At 38.3% G+C, this 23,655-nt stretch overlaps 1 protein-coding gene across 3 annotated transcripts; it reads left to right on the forward strand.

Annotated features, from left to right (window-relative positions):
* The first annotated feature begins 4,840 nt into the window (after positions 1-4,840).
* fli1rs (Fli-1 proto-oncogene, ETS transcription factor-related sequence) lies at positions 4,841-23,637 on the forward strand. Of its 3 annotated transcripts, none has more exons than XM_044360462.1 (10): positions 4,841-5,004; positions 11,493-11,698; positions 13,872-14,038; positions 17,463-17,666; positions 18,859-18,936; positions 20,349-20,417; positions 20,578-20,640; positions 21,684-21,731; positions 21,976-22,062; positions 22,550-23,637. In XM_044360462.1, the coding sequence occupies exons 1-10, from the start codon at positions 4,987-4,989 to the stop codon at positions 23,071-23,073; spliced, it is 1,464 nt and encodes a 487-aa protein (XP_044216397.1). In that variant the 5' UTR covers positions 4,841-4,986; the 3' UTR covers positions 23,074-23,637. The 3 variants fall into 3 exon arrangements, with proteins under 3 accessions (XP_044216397.1, XP_044216400.1, XP_044216398.1); XM_044360463.1 differs by lacking the exon at positions 4,841-5,004 and adding an exon at positions 5,075-5,552; XM_044360465.1 differs by lacking the exon at positions 21,976-22,062 and having other exon boundaries at positions 4,842-5,004.
* Positions 23,638-23,655: the final 18 nt, after the last annotated feature.

The raw sequence follows: 23,655 nt of genomic DNA on the forward strand, positions 1-23,655 counted from the left end.
AGTGTATTTTTATTCTATCACTGAAATGACCTTAACATATTTCAAAGCTGCGGTCAGTCTGATTGTCTGACAGGCGGGACTAAATAACTGGGTGGGGATGAAGTGCAGGCTTTTGAAATCAGAGCTTTGCCAGTCGGTTTCTAATGAGGTGGGAGGATGAAGAAAGAAAAAAAAAATCAGTATCTTTAGAAACCATTCGACAAAACAATGGCCCGTAAAAAAAAACACACACAAGTACTTGCCGAAGAAAGTCTGAAATCACGGCGTGAGTGGCTGCAGCAGATAAGGCCGAGCCCAGGGCCTTGTATAAACAAACATCTCTGCTATTCTCCTTCGACAGGGAAGAAAACACACACACACACACACACACAAACAGAGGGCCAACTCCATCTGGAAAAGTGGAGCGAGGTGAAATCGTGCGCGTCGGTGGGAGACGAGAGTCGTGATTGGGAGCCCCACCTCAAGACACAAGGACACAACCGGGATAAAGTTACACAACACATGAGGTGATTAACAACCGTCTGCAGTAAACTATCAGCTCGGGAATTCACCTATAGGCCAGTTACACTGTGAGGCTTGTAAAGTAAATGGAGCTGTAAGGACTCCCAAATGTGCCAGAAATTAAAATAGGCCTAATAATAAAGCAAAGAGTTTACACGGCACACCAAAGTATCAGGAGTTAAATCAACTTTCGAGAAATCAACTAGCTTGATCCAGTTTCCAATTCCTAAATCATACCTGTAAGCATGTTGGTAATGATTTTAGTCTTGATATCATATGTATATGCCCAGTGATACTCTGATCCTTTACTTAAGTAAAAGTACCAATACAGCAATGTAAAAATACTCCATTACAAAGTCCTGCATGAAAAATTCTACTTAAGTAAAAGTACATAAGTATTAGCAGCAAAATGTACTTAAAGTAAAAGTATTGGTTTGGTCCCTCTGACTGATATATTATTATATATGACATCATTAGATTATTAATACTGAAGCATCAGTGTTAGAGCAGCATGTTACTGTTGTAGCTGCTTGATGTGGAGCTAGTTTAAACTACTTTATATACAGTTAGCTAGTTTAGTCCAGTTGTTCCCAACCTAGGGGTCGGGCCCCTCCAAAGGGTCATCAGATAAATCTGAGGGGTCGTGAGATGACTAATAGGAGAGGAAAGAAGAAAAAAACAAAGTTCTGATCTCTGATCTTTGGTGCAATAATGGATCATTTGAACATTTATTGAAATGAAACCATGTAGTTTAGAGGGAAAAATCACTATTTGGTGGAGCTGTTAACACCTCACAGACATCTGAAATGTGAGCCCGACTACACACTGCTTTTTGTAAGACGTCAAAAGCCAAAAAGGTTGGAAACCACTGGTTTCATCCTTAATAATGTGTTGCATTTTAAAAGCTCGTTATATTATGAATTGTGTCAAATCTTCATCTGAAAAGTGACTAAAGCTGTCAAATAAATGTAGTGGGGTAGAAAGTACAATATGTCCCTCTGAAATGTAGTGGAGTGGAAGTATAAAGTAGCAGACAATGGAAATACGTACCTCAAATCGTACTTATGTACAGCACTTGAGTAAATGTGCTTAGTTACTTTACACAGCTGTATATGTCACACATGTACATAAGTACCTGACACTTTGTATTTATACGCATACGTACACATGTTCCTTAACTAAAAGTATTTAAGTATTAGCAGTAATATGTACTTATAGCCAAAGCAAAAGTACTCTTATGCAGAAAAATGGCTCCTGTCAGTGTTGTTATGTTGCAGCTGGTTGAGGTGGAGAAAATTGTTGGGAATTTATCTGTAACAATGTATTGTATTTTATAAACTCATAATAGGTTTTGTATAAAGTAACTTAATCTGCAAAGTAAGCTGCAGCTGTTAAATAAATGTAGTGGAATATAATGTACAGTTTCCCTCCAAGGTGTAGAGATGGAGAGGTATAAAATAGCTTAAATTGAACTTACGGTATCATAAATATATATATATATATATGTTTATTGATTTGTTTATTGAGCAGAATTTAAAGGGGCCACTTTAATCTTTTGTGAATTGTTAATTTTCCTTCAAGGCCTTCTTACGCGTCACATCGTTACTTTGTGCTTCACTGACGTCTGCATTGTGGACGAACCAGGAAATCTCTGGCCGACAGTCGGAAAAAAGAAGCCAAATGGAAATTTTCTGCGCTGATTAAGCGTTCACTATCAAAAGATCTACAGTGACTACCACCTGACTGTTAGCCGGATATGGACTATTTTTGTTCATTTGAATGCAGGTCTACTGGAAGTGTAAAAAACAAAAAGGGGTTTATAGTTTTTTATGAAGAATGACTAAAAATAAAGTTGACTGTCTAAATAATCCTGAATCGTTAGGCTTTTTTTTCATGGACATGTGGGAAGTAATCAATTTGAGATCAGTGTTTCTTGTGTATAAATCTGTTAACAGCTGGTTGTCCATGAAAAGATGTAACGCCTCACATGGTCAACTATACAGGGCTTTAAACATTTTTTAACATATTACATTTGCTTCTTTACACAGACGTTACGATTTTGGGCAGATTTACAAAAAGCTGTAGACCTGCATGTAGGCCTGGGTTAAACTTGTGGTCAAATCGGTTTTTCTTTGTTCATTCCTTTATTAGGTCACAGATAACAATGAAATGAAACTACTTTTCATTGTGCCCAGACCCACAGAAGTATCTGAACTCCAGTTTGGGGACCACTGACCTCTTAGACCAGGGGTGTAACTAAGACTTGTAGGATTTAAGGGTTGGATGGGACTGTGGGGCCCCTTTTCAGTAGGTTTCTATCCAAATGTATCGCAAATTTTAACAGAATTTCCAGAAAATCAGCAAAAGAAAATATAAATCAATATGTGTTTCCATCTGTTGTTATGCTGGTGGCACTAATTTTCCAATCAGATGCCATTAAACCATTGCAGAGGTAGAGGGCACAACAAGATTTCGTGATTAAAAGAGCGCCAGTCAAACCTCAAACCGTGAAAAACAATGTAGAAAACATGATGGAAATATGACATTTATGTTTGTTTCATGTATTCATTTGAGGAACATTTCAGTCTCCTCATAGCTCAACACAGATCTGATGTTTTCATCTCATGGACATCAGTGGATGTTTAAGTCACTGTGTATGTCACATTTTACTCACTGAATTGGTTTCCATTTCACTTTTTTGCAATATAATCAAGGTTTTTTTTTTTTAATTTTCAGCATTTCCACCTAGGAAACCTGTCAGCTGTTTTTGTGACAAACATGTATCTACTGGAGCCTGATCAATACTGGGTTTTTGAGGCTGATACCAATATTGACGGAGAGATACAAAACTCTGATAACGATATATCTACTGATACTAATTTTCTTGCATAAACACAAAACATACACAAACATTTTTGGTAATGATCCCATAAATTAGTCGTTTTAAAGAACTGAGATCAAGATATGTACTGAGCGGGAACATTTTATGGTTGCTGATGGACAAACTGTGTGGAGACGTTATTTCTTAATTATTGATATACCTGCAACAATATCGGCCGATATGCTGGCCTGCCAATTCATCATTCTAGCTTTGTTGTCTTCTCATTCACAGCTCCAACAAACATCCACGTATCATTATCAAACCCTCTGTGGGGACCATGATCTTGCTGTATGAACCTTACGTCACATATGGACCGTGTGCTCAGGATTGATATTGAACTAATTGTACTGAGCTTTAACATAGTCATGCCTAAAATAATAACCGTAAGCAAAAAAGATCAAATTTAGATTGCAAACTCATGATGAACCATCACATTCAAGGTTAAGTGATTGCCTTTTGTAGTACACAGTTTACAGAAGTAATACACGGATTTATGTCCTTTGGGTGCTTCAATGTTTGAGGTATAAACATGAATTTTTCATAGATGTTCCTCCGTTCAACAGCTGGTCAGCCAGGACATTTTAATTTTATTCTGCAAAGGAAAAAAAAAAACACCACCAAAGTTCAGTTCTGTTTGTTCTGGTTTGATTGGATTTGATTCTAGTCAGTGCTACATGACATAACACACTTGTCCAAATCTCACAACATAAAAAATAAAACAAGAAAACAAACAAACAAAAAACACACAGATTCAATCAAATATGGGACCTGGAAAAGCTTAAGGCAAGAAATATAAAGTATTAAAACACTGATTCACTAAACAGGATACAATGAATGCTCATGTATTTTAAGTACATTCACACATATCTCAACTTTCCATTTACTTTAATAAGCTGTTTTCACACCTGTGTTTTTTTTTAAACTAACAGATTCAAAATATCTCATCTGCTAAGTTGTTTCACAATTTTGCTTTCAAAGGATTTCGATCCAAAAGAACTATGCATTTTGACAGGATTTTGCCTCATCTTACACCTGTAAATAGTGTGGTGTCTGGCCATTTAGGCATCTATACACAGGACCAGACTTTTGTACCAACACTTTCATTCAGCTGTCAGTGGCCCCTTTCATTTTCACTGTGGTTTAACTGTTGCAAAACACTAAAATCTGTTGTTTTTGTGGGTTGATGTGCTGTGACTTCTTATGTCCTATAGGATGATTCTAGACATTGATCTGACGCACAAACTTGAGAGCTTATTGTTTTTACTTCTGAGAATTAAGCTTTGGTTTCACGAGACACAACTTCAGTGCTTTTTCTTTTTTTTTTTTTTTCTTTTTTTTTGCAGTGTTAAGAGTGACTTCACTTCCCAATTTAGAGAGCGAGAGAGAGAGAGAGAGCGCGAGAGAGAGAGAGAGAGAGAGAGCGAGCGAGGGGGGGGAAAAAAACTTGCCATCCGGTTATGGTCTGTGAGCAAAAAATTGTAACTGCAATGGTTTGCGCCATAGAGCCAATGCACCCCTGCATGAATTGAAGAGAGGTTAGAAGGCTAAATTAGCTGTAACATTTACAAAAACGACTAAATGACAAAGACTGCGAGGCTGCTGAAATGGACTGTACGATAAAGGTAGGTGTTTAATGTGCTTTTAACGCTGCTGCTGGTGGTGAAAAATGACAGGCGGCCACCCACACCAGCCCTGGTCTGCTGAGTGAGAGAGTCAAGGCGGTGATGCGAGCTCCCCACTCTTTCCTTCTTGTACAAAATTTCCTCTTCCTTCCCGTTCGTGGTTGTATGTCGGCTCTATAATAACACAACTAACCACTACATCTTTACACTCAGATAAAAACACTAATTGGTGGCCGTTACAAGCGAAAAAAGAGGATTTCCAAACGCGCGCGTTTCGTTTTTTTTTTCTGATTGCTGCGTTTAATCGGGCTCATCCCGCACCGTCCACGGAGCCACAAAACAACAACAAAAATAGCGCATGGACAGTGAAATTACTGATCAGTCATAGGGGCTGATAAACCCTATTTTTTTTTCTTAAACGAATACGTTTCAATGAAGGGATGCAGGACTTTATTTATGCGCACAATGCAGGTGTCCCTGAAGACGCCATGGATCAACATGAGAGCCCTTTTCAAAGAGCAAGAGGATCCATTTTCATCAGATGACTGGTATTTCACATTTTATACTATTGCAGCACATGTGTGTCTTTTTCTGACGAGCACAACGCCGTGATTGTTTCAAATAATTAGAAATGCAGAAATAACGGCCTTCATGTCAAGATTTCATATCGAAAATGATCACTGACAAATGATTAATAGGAAACGATGATAGTGCAAAACATTTTATCTAACGATGTGGACCACAAACATAGAAATTCATACTCTTTTTTTTTTTTTTGTAACGAATGTGCGTCAACACCAGGGCTGTACGCTGTAATTTCCATTTTTGCAATAAATATTCTTGCAACCTACTGAATAATCTCCTAATTTCGACGTAATGTTAATTCTTAATTTGTTAAAAACAATAATGATTTGATATTTCAAACCAGAAATATGTTTTGTTGAGCCAAACTAGTTTGGGGCCTCGACACATTGAGGAACTACAGTAATAATTGTACTAATTTCTCTCTTGTTTCGTTTCTGAAATAAATATATATATGTATCTTGAAGCATTTTGGACGCTAAACTCGATCAGTTGACTGTTTTTATTATGACATAAAAAGTAATTTATCAATTAAAGGGCCAGTGCAGCAAAATGAGGAGACATCTTGAACGAAAACCTAAATCTTTATTTCAGTCCTTAGAAAAATGTTTTTATTTAACATTTAAAATCTTCGTGCAGTTAAAATAGTGTCGTATACGGGATTCTTAACTGATAAAACATAACTGTTACATTCAGATAATTAGTCTCTTGCTCTCTGTTGCAGTAGATTGTGTGTTTGAGGTTATTTTAAGTATAATTTATAGCTGCAAACGGGAGCACTTGTCAGGTGTCGTTATCTGAACTCAGCAGGCTTCCTGTCTCAAACCTCAGACTTTCCGCACACATTTCCGCTCCCTGGACTAGAAAAAAAAAATGTCAAAAAGGCAAAGCCTCGCTAGAGAGAGACGAGTGGACAAGCTGAGGCGTTGCATTGTTTTAACTTTGCATTGTCCTCTCCCTCAGGCCGTGAGGTGAAGGAGAACCGGGCCTGGGCCTGAGTTTGCGGCCTGCAGAGGCCTGACTGCGTGCTGCCAGGCTCCGAGTTGTGAAAACCGCATCGTTGTTTGTGTTACAGAGAGCGCAGCTGCTCAAGGCCTTTGCAAAATCAGCTTGCCTTAACTTTTACTTCTGCTTTCTGCCACTTGCCTCAGACATGGCGAGCACAGAGAGCTGTTTGCACAACTCGGCCTGTTATTGTAGGCTACACCTTGTTTTCTGTGAGTGTGGGGTTTCAATTCTTTTTAATATCCTCCCATAAGCCTTGATAAGAGTTGACACCCATTTGATACGTTTGTTAAAATATTATTAAAGTTTCTGGAGGCCTTTTGTGAAAGAGCAACTGAAAACATGAACTCAGTAAATACAAATAAATACATACAAACTTTGTGAGAAAAGCAAATTAACTTTCTCTTTTGTTAAATACATATTCTATTATTAGGTGTGTTAATAAAAATATGCGGATGATAGTTAGGTTATACTCAGGATGTTGGGGACACACAACATGTGTGCAGACCAGCATTGAAAGTTCAAATTAAATCTCCTCTTTCAGCTCAGGAAAAAAAACCCAAATTGTTTTGAGAAGATCAAAACAATATGAATGACATAAGAGTTGATGGTTGTATCAGCTTATTTAACACATTACACATAAGCAAAACAGATACATTCGTTGAGGTTTGAGATGAAGAGGTGAGGAGGTAGTGCCTTAAACATCTAGTCATAGAATTACTAAAAATATAAAAAAAACCATTTTCTCAGTACGTGCAAGAAAGGTGCTGTAACCACATCCTTGGTTGCACTTAAGGGCACCAAAGTTGGTTTCCAAAGTTGGCTCCAGTCAGGCAATACCAAGAAAATATCAAATAGTTTAATTATTTGTCACTTCCTAAACGTTGGTGTGACCTGTCAAGTTCCACCCTCATTTAGTTTAAAAACATATCTAACAGCAAAAAAAAAAAAAAAAAAGTTTAATTTGAAGTGTTTTTAGGAGCAAATTTGATCATCTAATTTAATCAAAAGTTATTAAAAACTGGGAGGCCTTAAGCCTATGTCTGAGCATTATTACAACCTAATATTATCTAATATTATCTAATTCTGGCTATCCTTCATGATATTCTGTCAAAAAAGACTTTAGGAAGGCAGAAATAAGTGGTGGTGGAGCTTTTAAACCAGTGGTTCTCAAAGTAGGGTCTGGGGACCCAGGAGTCCTTGATGGGCTTCCAGGGGGTTCCCAGCAAATAAGTAACACAATGACAGAATGTGTGACTATTTTGGCCATGGGCTTCATATATTTTCTGTAATAAAACATCTAAAAGCAAAAATCTTATCAGATGGGGGTCTGTGGTCTAATTTGTGTCAGTTTAGGGGTCCTTGACGTGAAACAGTTTGAGAACCATTGTTTTAAACTGCATCTTAGGTTAGAAAATGAGGGAATCCAAGTCAGATGTGGTGGTATTTTACTTGAGATTTTTCTTTTTCCTTCGGTTCAACTGTTAATCTAAAATGTTTACAGTATAAAAGACGTATGGCTGACCAGGTCGTAAACAGCCTGTGATCACGCTAGAAGCTATCAGTTTGGGCAAGACTGCATCATGATGCAACCCGCAAAGCTGCTGACTTACAGCCATGTTAAAAGTTTCCACGCAGGACTTAATGCGTTCGCTGCATGCAGCAAGTGAAAACAGTTGACACGTTTTACTCTCACACCGAACACGTCTGGTCTAAGTTTTAGGACATGGAGGCACAAGGCTGTGACAGCCTCAAGAAGGTCATGTTTTTAAAAAGTTGTTTTGTGTCACTGAGCAACAGGCTGTTCTATGAAACACATTGAACAGGAAGTCAGTTGTGGCACTAGCGGTCAGGCCACATATTTTGGTATATTTGTATCAGTGTGCAGATGAGAGTGAGAGAGAGAGAAAGAGAGAGAGAGGGAGACAGAGACAGAGAGACTGAGACACATAGAGAGGGAGGGAAGATAAAGAAAGAGCGGGAGTGTGCGTTTGCGGTTGTGAAAGCATGAACTTGTCACTGAATGTAGGCCTGCTATGCCGAAAAACTGAGCGTGAAGTGAGGCTGCGAGTCGTGATCATATCAACAGTTTGAATGTAGAGCACAGAAAAATCCTCTTTAACATTAATTCAACTGACTCGGGTACCCGCAGAACCAGAGGTATACTTTTTGTCATATCTCACAGGTGCTTTATTCTTTCATTCCAATTCTTCATGACTTTGTCGATCAATCTGTTCCTTATGATTTCATATCATTGTTTTCTGTTTCTGTTTTAATTAGTGCTTTTTAAAAAATACCAGTGTATTGCAGCCCTGGGCAACCCCAGTCATAAGCACCTTTGTGGTTTTTGTAGATGGAACTATTTATTGAGTTCATATTTGCTATGGGTCCTAATTTAAAGTATCACACACTATCAGGGGAGGTCGGGGCACTCTGTCAGTTATTTTGAAGGCTTTGTGGAAAGATTGTACTTGGGATAAAAGCTGCTATTTGTATTAAAGAAAAGTATTTATTTTCGTTTTACACAATATACAAATTAACTGTAACTTTCCTAAAATAATAATTATCCGTTTGTTTTTTTCAGATGACATTAATTACATAACTAATAATGTTTTGAGAAGAAATAAGTTAACATTTTGCTATGATGGTGGTCTCTTACAGTGGTTTATTCTCAGACCCCAGTCTGTGGTCCTTGTATGTTAAATATGTCAGTAGGATGAGGGCTAACACTGCATACAACTTCACTATCATCTGTTCTCATGAGAACTTGCTGTCGGCAGCCGGTTTTATCCTGCCTGTTGTTTCACTTCTGCACAGAGTAAAGGGCCTCTGAGAGAGAGGAAAGAGGACGACACAACAGAAGTAAAACAAAGCAATCAGCTGAAGAAGAAAACAGAGTGCGGTCAAAAGAAAGCTGAGCAGGGCAACATAAAGGCCTGATAAATACGGCAGTCACATGCAAAAGTGCATGCATTAGTGCATGTTTTTTATATTGTAGTAAGACTTGAAGAGTTCAAAATCATCTAAAAAAAAACTGACGCCTACTTTATTTAGAGCCTACATTTGATGTTTGTTTTTTTTTATCTGTGTCTTTTCATCTTGAGCAATGTTTATCAGGTGATATTTGCTTGCTGTGAAATCAAAATGTAGTTTTCTTTAAATGAAACTTTCTGCCTGTGCTTGCTTCAAAAAAAAGGGCGTATCCATTACACAGCAGCAAAGTCTCAGTGCAGCAGCAGCAGCAGCAGCAGCAGCAGCAGCAGCAGCAGCAGGTTGCTAAAGTCCCAAACACTGCTGACTTCTGTATCAGTTTGACTGCAGCCTGGAGGAAATGCCAAACTGTGTGCCATGCATTAAGATGTGGTTTACAACGCTTGGGTAACAATTGAGCTAAAAAAAAAAACATACGCACACCGAAGCAAAAACAATGCAAAGGCGGCACTTCAATCAAGGCTATACTCTTCTTGCTGCCCAATGAACTCGACCCCCTCTCCTCTCCTGACCACAGGCTTTAGGGTTGTTTTCCAGCTTTAAAATGACCCACATTTTTTTTACACTGTGCCCCCCTCCTCCACCATTTCCTCTCCCTTGGCCTGTGCCAAAAGGTTCCTCTGCACATGGCGGCCAGGTTTCCTGTAGGCCACTGAAAAAGCACGGCACTGACGTACGAGGCCCAAAGACAATGCTCAACTCCTCTAAACAAACACGCACTTGCACCCACTTAGACTCTCACAGTCGCATCGCGCATGCACGCACTTAATTTGAGCAGCAGACAGAACAACAGGTCCGGTGGGTGCGTGGGATGAAAAGTGCCATCTTGGGTGGTTTTGAGGCCTTGTTGAAGGTGCTGAACACAGGAAGACGGTCTTACATCTCGATTAGTCTCCACCTTGAGCTCGCAACCCTCCCCCCTTGCAACCCTAATCCTAACGAAAAAATAAAACTGTGGTTAAGGTTACTGATTGTTTTTTAAGATTAGACTGCAGCAGAACCTACATCTTGCCATTTCTGAACAGTCTACTTGTCATTTCACCTCTGAGTAGTTTTTCTTAGTGGTTTGATAAGCTCCTGTATCTCTGGTTGTGTAGATGAAACATACGCTTAAAGTTTTACTGAATCACAGGGGAGAACCACTGAATTTTAAGCATTTGAATGAGCAATTTTTTGTGACAGATATAGTTTGGAGGCTAGAAAAGAAAGCCTGTGATCAGAGGATTGCTAATTTAAATCATGACAGAGCTAGGGAAAGGTAGAAGTGGAGAAAATTAATTTGAAATAGTCCCTCCATCTGAGCAAGTCACTTAATTGAAAAGACCAGTTAAGTCATGGACACTGCCCCTTTTCACCAATTTTGCTGATTTTTAAAATACATAGATAATTTCTCAAAGTATTGAAGTCAGCCTTTACATTTCATGGACTTTTCAACAATTTCAAGCCGGTTATATAGTGCAGATCAATCATAGATTAATCATTCTGTAACCGTTTACAAATGGTTTTTTTTTGTTGTTGTTTTTTGCTGTTGTAGTGAATATACTACTTCACTACAATATGATACAGGAAATATGACTCTGTTTTTTTTGAGAGGGTATATCTCCTTCAAACTATGATTATTGATTATGTTGATATACTATCAAGTTCCAGAAGAAAAGGGACAAAGTTTAGCCCTTAACTAGATATTTGAGATGGTATTTTCCTTCTTCAATAAGAGTGAAGTTTAAAAAATGGTTCTATCCATGCCTCTGCTGTCGTAAAACTGATTCACCTGATTTAAAAGTTCAGATAAAAGTTCATAGTTGAGTCATTGGGCATCTTAGGTGGAATCAACTTGAGTGTGCGTGTGGAAAAAAAGACAATTTCCACAGGTTGTGACTGCAGACACTGACTGTGGCTCTGTTGGACAGGAAGCGCTGTCCGTGGTGAGTGAGGATCAGCCCATATTCGAGCCGCCCTACCCTGCAGCCCCAGCCATGCACATGAAGGCTGAGATGACGTCGCCTGGCCCGTACAACCAGACCTCCAAGCAGAGTCCCGAGCCCACAGAGCCTGAGTGGGTGGGGTCAGCAGCGCAAAACCCTGGGAAAAGAGGCGAGCACGTCAATGGAACCAGGTGAGTCAGGACGGGATGAGGCCACCGGGGAGCACTGGTTCCCGGATTACCTGACTGAGGCTTTGTCACAATCCATGTCTGCGACCTGGGTTTTTCCAAAACCTAAAAATATTTATTGTTGACTTATTACAAATGTAACCACGTCAATGGCCTATAAGTCAGCACTGATATGTTGTCTTGAAACAACAGTCAGGCACCCAAATGAACACCGAAATAGGTTTTTCTTGCTGTAATCATTCTTCCTGTTCATACTGACGATTAGAAGATCCTTTCATATGTTCAATCTAAGTGACGGGGGACAAAATCCGTAGTCCTCACTTTATGACAAAAATGTCCTCAAAAGTTTATCTGAAGCCAAAATGAGGCTTCAGACATTCAAATGAGTCAAATCCAGTGAATATCTTCCAAAGTTAAATCCCTCTTTGCATTTCCCGGGAAGTGTTTTCCTGTTGAGCAGCAGTGGAAGAATAGTAACAAAAACACGGAAATTTCTACAGAAAAGGCTGTAACTATCCAAGATATCCCCTTGATTGACTAATTTGGCTGCAGCTTCATATAAGCTTTGGATAAACCTTTGAATACATTTTTGCACAAAACCAGAATTTTGTCCCTCTTCACTTACATTGAAAGCACTTTGAGAAGGGATCTCTTAATGGCCAGTACGAACAGGAAGAATGCCCACAGTGAGCAAAACCTATTTAAATGATAATTTGGACAGATGACTGTTGTTTTAAGATTGAGACAGACTTGAAAAATTGTGAACCTATCCTTTAAGGGCAAAACTCTTAAAAATAATATGATATAATTACAATTATAGTGGAACTAAATGGATAAACCTATATGGGAACAATTTATAAAAACTCATAAACAAATTCATTTAAAAACGACATGATTTGATAAAGAGATTTCATAACAGCTTCTGTGTTTATAATTTACATTTGCACTTATGTGAGCATTAATTTAAATTTAAATATACTGATATATAATCTTAAAAGCCACATCTGGTGAAGGTCATCCAAGTTTGCTGACCTGAATTAATTGGTTTTATTTATTTATTTGCCAGTATTGTTAGGGTGCCAACTTATTGACTACTCAAGCATTTTGACAGGAAATGAGCAAGACGTACAGAAAAACATTTTAAAGATGTTTATATAATCACGCTTGCTTCATTAATTTAACAGCGGCTCTGTTTTGTTTTGTTTTTTTAATCATAACAGCTGAAAAAATAATTAATTCCTTCGTGTAATCTAGGAGCACCGTGCTATAGCATTAATTTGTGATTAGGGTTTGACTGATTAACAAATTCTTAGGTGATCAGTGATCTCTGGGGAAGATACTATTCTTGAAAATACGAACCAAATCTGTCATCATGAGAAAACTCATGGTCTATTCATGAGTCATTTGTGGAACAAACACTAGTAAAGGTTTAATTCTCAGTTTATCATCTAATAAACTAGTCGTAACTAACGTCACAGATTCCTCAGTTCAAAATAATCTTTATCGTTTACATTTTTTTCCCTTCTTAACAAATTTTCACTTGTAAAACACCTATAAAACCTATAAAACTTGAGTTAGGAAAACAGTCGGAACAATGTTTAAAAATGTTTGCCAGAGATTATTAACCACAGTAACTAATATCTAAATATTGAAAATGGCATCTGCTCATAGAGTTCGATGAATGGATGTGCACAAATACTGAAAAACATTTACGAGCTTTAAAAGGCATTTTAATGATCACATTATTCCTCTAAACTTTCCCAGCCTGAAGAAAACCTTTAAGTCCCACGATTTAGCATTCATAAGGAGTATACAAGGATTTAATAAAAGGTTTATAACATGTTATAATATATTTGTTAGCAGATATAAGGACATTATGTGTTTATTAATTACAGTATTTGTCAGCAATTATAACTTCTATAAGACATATTTTAGGTTATTTCAAATGTGTTTTACTGTATCTTATCATTCATTATCTGTTTTTACAGCAGCGTCCACATATGGGCGCCAACAGGAAGAGATATATTTTAGTTGTTGACAAGTACATTAATAAAATTAAATTGAAGTGTATTATAAACCATTTATTAAACGTTTTATACTTTTTGTAGGTGCTGAAAAGGGGGACTTAGAGTAAAGTTACCCTTTGACCTCGACTTCTCACCTCTGTCTGTTCTAGCCGCGAGTCCCCTGTGGACTGCAGCGTCACCAAGCGCTCCAGGCACATGAGCAATGATGGGGCCCCGATGCCGTACCAGGCCTCATACCCAGAGCCTCGTGTCAGCCCCCAGACCGCCACCCCACCCAGCAACGCCACAGAGGAGAAGAGGGTCATCGTGCCGGCAGGTGAGCTGACTCACTCGCATGAGCTGGCAGTCACCCTCCATCCTCACACAAACACCATCGCCGTCACAAGACAGTTTCCCAAGAGCTGGCACACACTGGGCTTGTGCAATGTCAATAACCAAATCAGAGATGAACACAGTGTGTGTTTGTGTATCTAACCCTTCTTCCTCATAATACATCCACTACCAACTACTACTCCCCAGTGCTAAAAATGAACAATGGCAGGTTTCAGGTCACAGTATGTGCTTGAGTATGATATCAGGGTTTAAAATAAATGCTATTTAAAAAGTGTGAAGTCTAAAGTCTAAAATTAGCACTAAGGACTGTGATGTCAATGAAAGAGCAAGAATGGATGTGTGATCAGGTGGTGTGGACTTTCATTTTTAATCTTCCCGCCTTTTTTCAACACGAACACTGTAAAAATAATAAATAACCAGTGACATTGCAAAAGACATTATTGATAATGTGAAAATAATTTCCCAAATGAAAATATTTCTCAAACTATGACTTCAGATGATTTCAGATTGACCACTTTGCACATTTTACCTCCTCCAACAAGCTGGAGATATTTTATTTTTCTTGTTGTCAACTAATCTTATGAAAAGACCAAAACCAACAATGAATTGATCCTACTTACGAGTATTTTCTGCGTAACTTAAGCCTGATATAGCTTATTTCTGTGCACCACAGACCTCCATTGTTGTCCAAAAACTATTAAACACACATAAATGAGCCACACCGCTGTACTGGGTGACATGTTTTTTCATTATGATGAACATGGGCACTCTAGTTTAATTTGACTCAATCCCACATCAGTCCAGACCACATGTATTTGGACAATTGTCTCCCACGCAGTTATTTCTATACTGATGGAAACCTACTCAAATTAAAGCTGAGACTTGGCACTTTAATGTTGTATCAGTTATTTTATTTCAAATTGAATGTGCTCAAGCACAGAGCCTGAAAAATAAAGAAATGTGTCAGTGTCTAAATACCTGATGTCTGGAATATACAACTGCAATTTCCTGTTACCCGAAATGTTATTCATCCACAGCTGAAAATAGTCCCAGACAAATGCACTATTTACTCCTGTTTGAGTAATGTTTGCTAAAAAACAACAGTGCACAGCTGTTAAAGAAAATTATTTAGCCTTTATAAAAAATGAAACTATACATTCATGACCCAATTTAAAGATTTACATCTTCAGCAAGAACCAATAGACTTGGTGCCGAGTGCCACAGACAGAGTATTAAGACAGACTAAGGCATCGTTGGTTTTAGCCTTTTTACTGGATTTGTTGACAATATGAAAAGTATTGAATAACATTGGCCTTATCCTTCCAAACAGAAGACTAATATCCTTTAGTTTATTTAAGCATAACAAAGCTTTGCTTTATAGACATTTGGGGTAAAATGTTGATAAAAACACTCAAAATGGCACCTGTGTGTTCCCGCTTAGCTGTTTATATAGTCGTGTTGCCTTGTATTTTAATCTAAACATTTGTTGAATGTTCATCCTGAAAGACTCCATTGTCAGTAAAGCTTCAATAATGGCTTCTTCTGCTACAGTTAAACCCTGGAAAAAATGGAAATCAACTGTGCTCAGGGGAAAATCATAGTTTTGGAGTAAAGACAGTGACATTACTATCTGAGTAGTCATAGTTGAGGTTTATACTGTCTATTGTATTTATACAACACTTTCCACTTAGTCCATGTCATCCTTGCTATGAATCACTGCCAGTATATTTTACACTCACTCTATTGCACAGTTCCCATACAGTTAGTCTCCTATGAGAGTCGTGATATTAGTAATTCAGTGTGTCTGTGTGCACGTTTCATTGAGTCAGTCTCTGGAGGAATCCCACCTCAGACGGCGCTCCGTAGAGGCGAAGTGGATTTTTAATTCAGTTCTCTGTAGAATCCAACGAGATTCACCAATGAGTCACCAGCGCTGGGTTATTCTGCTTAATAATACACGGATATTGCATCACAGTAGCATGTGTTATCCAAGGACAATCAGGACCCAAGGGTGTGGTGGCCTCTGTTCACAACTAAGACTCCTGCCTAATATTACGGGCAATTTGCTGCGCACAGTCATTGTTAGCTACTGGAAATGAGCTTACCTTCCTGAATCACAGTCGTGATATATTTTAGTACTGTGCCAAGAAACCAAGATCAGTTTAAAATAATCTAAAAGTTAGTAAAAACTTACAAATGTCTGGTACATAAAAGTATACAAAAGATAATATGATACCCAAGACCAGTGTACATAAATGTAATTATGTACAAAACTGAAGTTTCAAGCTATGCTTAAGCAAACTGAAACAGTGACTTGTGATTTAGAAGTGGCTTCCTATCACATAAAAAATAATAATAATGAAGCATGCAAGTGTAAAAAGGTGAAAACTATAAGAACATATACAATCTAATATGATATAGAATATGAAATATATCATATAATGTGACTATAATATATAAACAAGACTGCAAATTATTTGTTTACAGGCATTTTAAAACTTTAGACAGTATGTACAAAATCTAATTACAAATAGTTTTCTGTATCTGCATTATGAAAAATGCCTCATTAAAGACAACAGTGATGATTAAAAGTGGAAAGAAGTGCAGTTAAAGAGTCTAAATCAACTGCTTTCTCAACAAACAAGTGTTTCAAACTGTTTAAAGATATATTTACTCAAAATATGAACAGCACACCTGTTAAAAAAAAAAGTAGCAACTGGTAACCATGTTTTGAGTTTGACTCAACCAGGCTCTTTTTTTGTACACACCCAACCACACATTTTGCAATCAGTATCAAAATCACAAGTATCACAACTGGTACTGGTATCTAAGTAGTTTCCGGAGTTATTCAGCACTTTCATGCGCTTACAAACAAATCATGTTTGCGCCACAGTTCTTCAGGCTATTTCTGTATAACAACCCCCCGCCCCCCCCCCCCCCCCACCTCCTCTGTTCTTAGGTCTTTTTTTCCCCCGATTTTCAAGAGCATTTTTATAAAGAAAAGCAGCAGTTTCAATGTAAAAGACAAGATTATATGTCCAAACACTGAGATAATTTACATTTTTTAATCATGTGAAGCATTCCTCATCTTATCTTAACAGTCACAACTGGTGTATTAAGTATTTGCACTGGAAAATCATGATGTAAATTAATATTACTTTGTCCAGAGTTGCTAGTGTTAATTTTCCTGCAACCTCTACAACATCTTGTTTATTAACATTTTTTAGTTAAGAAAAGCAGAACAGCAGCTATTACAAACTCTAGTTAGCTAAAAGAAAATTTACTCTTTTATAAAAATCAAACAGGTTGTCCTCTAAGACATTTCCAGTGATATACACCGTGTTCTAAATCATCATCTTTTCTGATAATTTCTGAGCAACTGTCTTCCCTCCACCCTCTGATGCCAGATCCCGAGGTTTGGACACAAGACCACGTGCGGCAGTGGCTGGACTGGGCCATCAAGGAGTACGTCCTGGAGGAGGTGGACGTCATGCTCTTCCAAGCGCTGGATGGCAAGGCCCTGTGCAAGATGACCAAGGAGGACATGATGCGTCTCACATCAGCCTACAACGCAGACATCCTGCTCTCGCACCTCAATTACCTCCGGCAGAGTAAGGCTCGCCTCATGTCTGAGATAGCATGCTAGCTGATAACACTGTTTGGTTCTTGCTCGTTTTAGCTTTTGACAATGCAAAGATTTCATTGTTCTGTGGTCACAAGTATTCAACAGAGAAGCAGGAGCAGAAATAAAATCCAAAGACTCTCTGGAAGCATCACTGTGAAATATGTAGTGCAGAAACAATTAACAGAGACAATTAACCAACTAGTCATACAACAGATAATTGATCAACATATTTTATAATAAATTATCTTTTTTAGTCATTCACTAAAAGAAAATGCCAAACATTTGCCGGTTCCAGCTTCTTAAATGTTAATGTTTCTGATTTTGTTTTATATCATTGTAAATCAAATATCTTCAGGTTTTTACTGCCTGCTTTGGACAAAAAGTGATGTATTTTTTAATGTCATTTTGATGAATCCATTATTTGGAAAAATACTTGATGAAAACAATCATTAACTGCAACAGTAAAAATATGTCTGCATCCAGATTTGTTAAATTTTTGCATTGACGTTACTTTTTTAGGCAGGCATTTTAATGCTCACTATCCTTTAATTTAAATTTAAATTCACAGCACCCAAATTCCACTCAAGTATTAGGGCCAATTGAGGATGTGGACAAAATAATCGACACATCTTGCTATACGGGGACACTCTGTGTTTTTGGGGCTGATGTTGTTATGTTGTTTTCAGTAAGTGTTGTGACCACTTTTCCTCTTTGCAAATGTTAGGTTTCCTGTGTTTAGCACACAATATCTAGTCATGATTTCTAGCACTTGCTACATTACATAAGTTTGCTCTGTTTGTGACTGACGCACCAGCAAGTTAGCTTCTGCAAAATACTTGTTCCAAATGCAGCTGAACAATAAAATCATGTCAAGTTGTATAACAATTAGCAGCATTTGTCAGTTTTAATAGAGGTCTGATAGTCACCATGTTCTAGTTGGGTTTTTAAAGTAATATTACAACACAAAGGGTGTTGACAGAATGACAGGAACATCTTACAATATAATCTGACATTACAAACTGTTTCCTCAAACGTCCTCAACACAGTCAACAACTCTCTAATCTTTTACAATCTTTAGTGCCTCTGCTTTACTTCAAAAGACTCATAGTACTCAGGTATTGATTGATTATCTTTGTATTAACAGATTATAATCTTGACTTTTTTGGTCTTTATTTTAGGTAGTCCTACGTTCTCTTACTCCACAACTCCCACCAACAACACACCACCACAACAACCCAGACTACAGGTGAAAGCAGGTGAGCTCCTTCACTCTCCTTCATCACCTCCTTTTTATTAAAAGCACTGAACCTATTACAGAGAGACAGGCTCTTACAAATGCACAGCATTTTCTGCCATGATTTTGGTTATTTTACATGAGATATTTGTACTTGAGATGAGATTTTTGTCCCTTGCTTTTCTCACTGCGTTTGAGTGGGCGGGTTCAGTTAGAAAACGTGTCTGATGAAATTGTGGGTGTGTTTGCTTGTGTTGGCAGCATTATCAATCGAATCTGATCAAATCACACCCACACAGAAGAAGATTAAGAAGATTCTTAATAAATAATAACCAAGGATGTTTTTGATTGCTGCTTGTTTAGCCATGGACATTTAAAGTTATAGAGAAATACTTAAGATTTGAAATCAAGTTTTCAGGGGCTTTAAAGTCACAAGTAGACAGCAGTTCTTTTTGCTTCTACACTTTCAAATATTTCCAGTGATGGTGTTAGCAGTTGCAAATGCAAAGTGTGTTTCTTCCAGAAGGCGAGATTTTAATATAGATATAGTTTTTTTTGTCATATTCAAATATTATTAGAGCTGCAATGATTAGTCAATTGACAGAAAATCATTGTGACCTCTAAGAAGTTATAGTGGGCATTTTCACTATTTGACATTTTATAAACAATTAAGGAGATAATCCACAGATTTATTAATAATGAAATAATTGTTAGTTGCAGCCAATAAAGTTACCTCTTTATCATAATCATCATTTAAGCAGATCTGATTACATCCTTTAGAAATACTTTTGTAATGACACAGAACAAACTTTTCATTTCATTATGACTTATTCGGCAAATACATGACAATAAATGCATTTTTCTTAAAGCAAAATTTTCTTTCAGTATTTCATGTCTACTTGCTCTCATGTCCTATTTGTCATATTGTCGAGGTCTGTCTCATTGCTTCTGGGTGTGAATCAAAGCTCAGAATTCATAGTCACAATCTTAGCTGTGAGGAAAACTACTTGAACGATTTAGGGTTTTAAAAATAATGTGTTGAGTTTCAGAATGATGGTACATAGTTTCAAGAGTCAAAAACGTTCCTTGGCACAACACTGAGCTCAGTTGACAAAACCTTAATGAGTCCAAAACTCAACAGCCAGTTTCAGACAGGAAACAGCTGCAACAGTGTAGGAAATGGGGGGTATGGGTCCCACTCCTGAGACACAACTCACAATCTTGTGGCGACAGGGGTGGCTTGAACAAAAGAACGCTCACCCAAGAAACTGTGGGTCATCTTCAGACCTCCCATGCCTGTTGTCCAACTCTTATCGTCTTGGTCTTCATTTACTGACTTCCTTCCCACTATAGTTTAACTGTCCACTTCAAAGCCTTTTTATGCCACATGCTTGTCAAAGTCTAGTCTCATTCCTTGTTTTTGTGTGTGTGCAGAGAGTGGTTTTGATGAGATCAGCCGCAGAAACAGCTGGCCTGCAAACACCATGACTGCAGTGCCAAAAGGTATGACAACAGAAACACAGAATGATATAAAACTAATGATCATGATTATTTTTTAATGCATGAACAACTTCTGGTTTTGCATATAAATTGACTGATCAAAACTAGGCCACAGCCGAGCAACAAACAAAATCACATTAGTCATTTTCTTTCTCATTTGTAGGGTCCACCATGGAGCACCAACACAGCACAAGAGTTACAGAGCCTGCTCCAAGACTTGTCCAAGGTGTGAAAACCATTTATACCAAATATTATCATATTCACCCCCCTGAACCTTTAAGACCGTTCATCATTACAAACTCACATTGTGCTGGCAAGAACTGCTCAAACTCAACTCATTTTAAATTGAGATCTCAACTTTTCAATTCCAGTTGAGGTCTCAATGTTTCCAAAGACAGAGATAGTAAACAAGACTAAAGGCCACTTTACACTGAGCAATACTGGGCTGTCTGAGATTAAAGTTGACAATCATGAGAGAAATGCGCTTAAATCAAAAACGTGTCCTAGAGCACACTGTGAGACACATCCACTGATGACTGATTTGGAGCTTTGGCGACCAAAGACAGCCTGAAGCAAAATTCTGACAGTATCAGAAATTTAAGACCAAATTCCAACAATGTGATTGCTGCTACAACCTACGTCTACAACAAACCAATCAGAATACAACATGAAATGACACAGAATAACCTGACTGGCGCGACATGCTGCATTTTTAAAACATCAGAGCAGCACAGATGGATGACGTGCTTCTGGTATAATGGTATAATGTTATCATGTATATAGCCTTAGTTTAGCATGTAAGCATGCTAACAATTGTTTAGCATAAAGTAAAGCTAAGGCTTATGGTATTAATTATGTATGGTACAATTAATATTGTTTTGCAGGCATTTAGCCATAAATACACACAATAACTAAGTGAAATTTTGACCCGATGATGGAGTAACCAAAGTTATTAATATACATTTTAAAGGGAACATGAATGTATGTACCAAATTTCATAGTAGTCTATCCAATAGTTGTTGAAACATCTCACTCAAAACCACAAATGTGTGGCTCTAGAGGAAAAGTTGGGGAATCACCAAAGTAAGTAGGATTCATCCTCAGGAACCATGAATGCCTGGTGCACACTGAAATATCTGTGGACAACAACCTGTACAACTTTGTCCATTTTGTGGCCATTTTTCATATAGCTAGCAAACATATGTAGGAAAGTAAAAGTAAGTAACATCTAAAAGAAAAAATGTGTAAAAAATGTTTTTTTCTTTACAGACCCGTATCAGACATTAGGGCCCCTAAGCAGTCGACTAGCCAATCCAGGTAAGAATCTAAACCACCACAAGATAAACAAATGAGGATGACACAAATGAGGCCTTTACACTGTCTGCTTTGGCAACATGAGAGAAAAGCAAGCAAGGGCTGGCACACAGGCACTTACTTTCCAAAATGAAGTAAACGTCAAGCAACACCTGTTGTGTCAGCATAATTGCATCACGCTTATGCAGAGACGAAATCTGGCTTCCCTCTCACCAAAATGACTGTTTGCCCTGCTGTTTCCTCACAGAAGGACAAGCCCTCAGCTCATCCAAGAACCGAACAGGCAAACAAAGTCCATACAAGCTCCCTGACCCCAGCGCTCACAGGCCTGTGGGTAGGTTTCTGCCCCGATGTCTGTCACTTCCTCCAAGCCACACAGTGAAAAGGTCACATTTGGTGGAATAATAGGCTCTGAGATTTTAGATATGTGTCCTGTTACTGCTAGGAAAGACACCCATCCACAACAAAACTCCTTCAGTAGTCCTATACTTTGTTACAAGAAAAATTGAGGAGCTGTCCAAGGTCCTGGAATAACCTGAAGCATCAAGGAGTTAAAATGTTTTTGTTTTCATTTATTCAAAATTCTAATGCTAACTTTGAAAGCTAATTGATGCTAATGGCTCAATATTTACACACAGATTACATTCTCCAAAATGTTCCAATAGTACAAGTGAAAGAATAAAGATCAAACGTATGAGATCACATTGTTGAACAAAGGCTTAGATGCAAACATTTCACAGACATACTCATGTCTTGCTTTATGTGAACAACCATTCACGTCAGTACACATTCCCTTAATTCTAACTTTTCTCTTCTCCCAGGTTCAGGGCAGATCCAGCTGTGGCAGTTCCTGCTGGAGCTGCTGTCCGACAGCAACAATGCCGGGATCATCACCTGGGAGGGCACCAACGGCGAGTTCAAGATGACTGACCCAGACGAGGTGGCGAAGCGCTGGGGCGAGCGCAAGAGCAAGCCCAACATGAACTATGACAAGCTGAGCCGTGCTCTGCGCTACTACTACGACAAGAACATCATGACTAAGGTGCACGGCAAGCGCTACGCCTACAAATTTGACTTCCAAGGCATCTCGCAGGCACACCAGAATCATGCAGCTGAAGGAGGGATTGTTAAGTACCAGACTGAGATGTCGTATGTCCAGCCCTACCACAGCCACCAACCCAAAATGAACTTCATGGGTGGCCATCCTCCACCTATGCCCGTCTCCCCCGGCAACTTTTTCGGTCCTCCGTCGACATATTGGAACTCACCCAACAGCCCCATCTATCCTGGGTCAGCCATGACCAGACATCCCACCACCCACTCCCACCTGAGCTCATACTACTGAGGACGATGCATTTCACACCTGAGTGGTGAAACGCAGGAGAGGAACCCAAATGTGCAACAATACACATGCACAGTCCATCCAGGATGCACCTGAGCTGAACCCTGTCTGAAATGAAGGTGATATGACGCTATGGTCTGTTTTCATAAGGGCATTATAATGCTGTCTTTGTCGTATTCCTTCTTAAAGATGGACACAAGAAAATGTGAGGGTAAATCAACTCTGTGATGAATGGAAAGGATTGATATAGTACCCTTCTAAGATTTTGTATGAATATACTGATGACTCACTATTTACAGTGTTTCAGTTGTTATGGAACCAAGTTTTTTTTCCATTTTGTAAGTATGTTGTGTGATAGTAACTTGTTGTAAAGACAGAAGTCATAGCCATAACTGTATGAGTAGCATAACGGTTTTGTAACTTTCCACTTCATAGGCCGAAACTGCAGTTATCATGTTCAATGACCTGACATTTGTAAAGGAAATTGTACAGAATGTTTGTCATGTAGCAATAACACATTTACTCATGATGTAAAGTTAATAAATGATGCTTGTACCTAAAAATGGACTCCTGTGACCATGATCA

This window comes from Thunnus albacares, chromosome 8, assembly GCF_914725855.1.
Source record: "Thunnus albacares chromosome 8, fThuAlb1.1, whole genome shotgun sequence".
NCBI lineage: Eukaryota > Metazoa > Chordata > Actinopteri > Scombriformes > Scombridae > Thunnus > Thunnus albacares.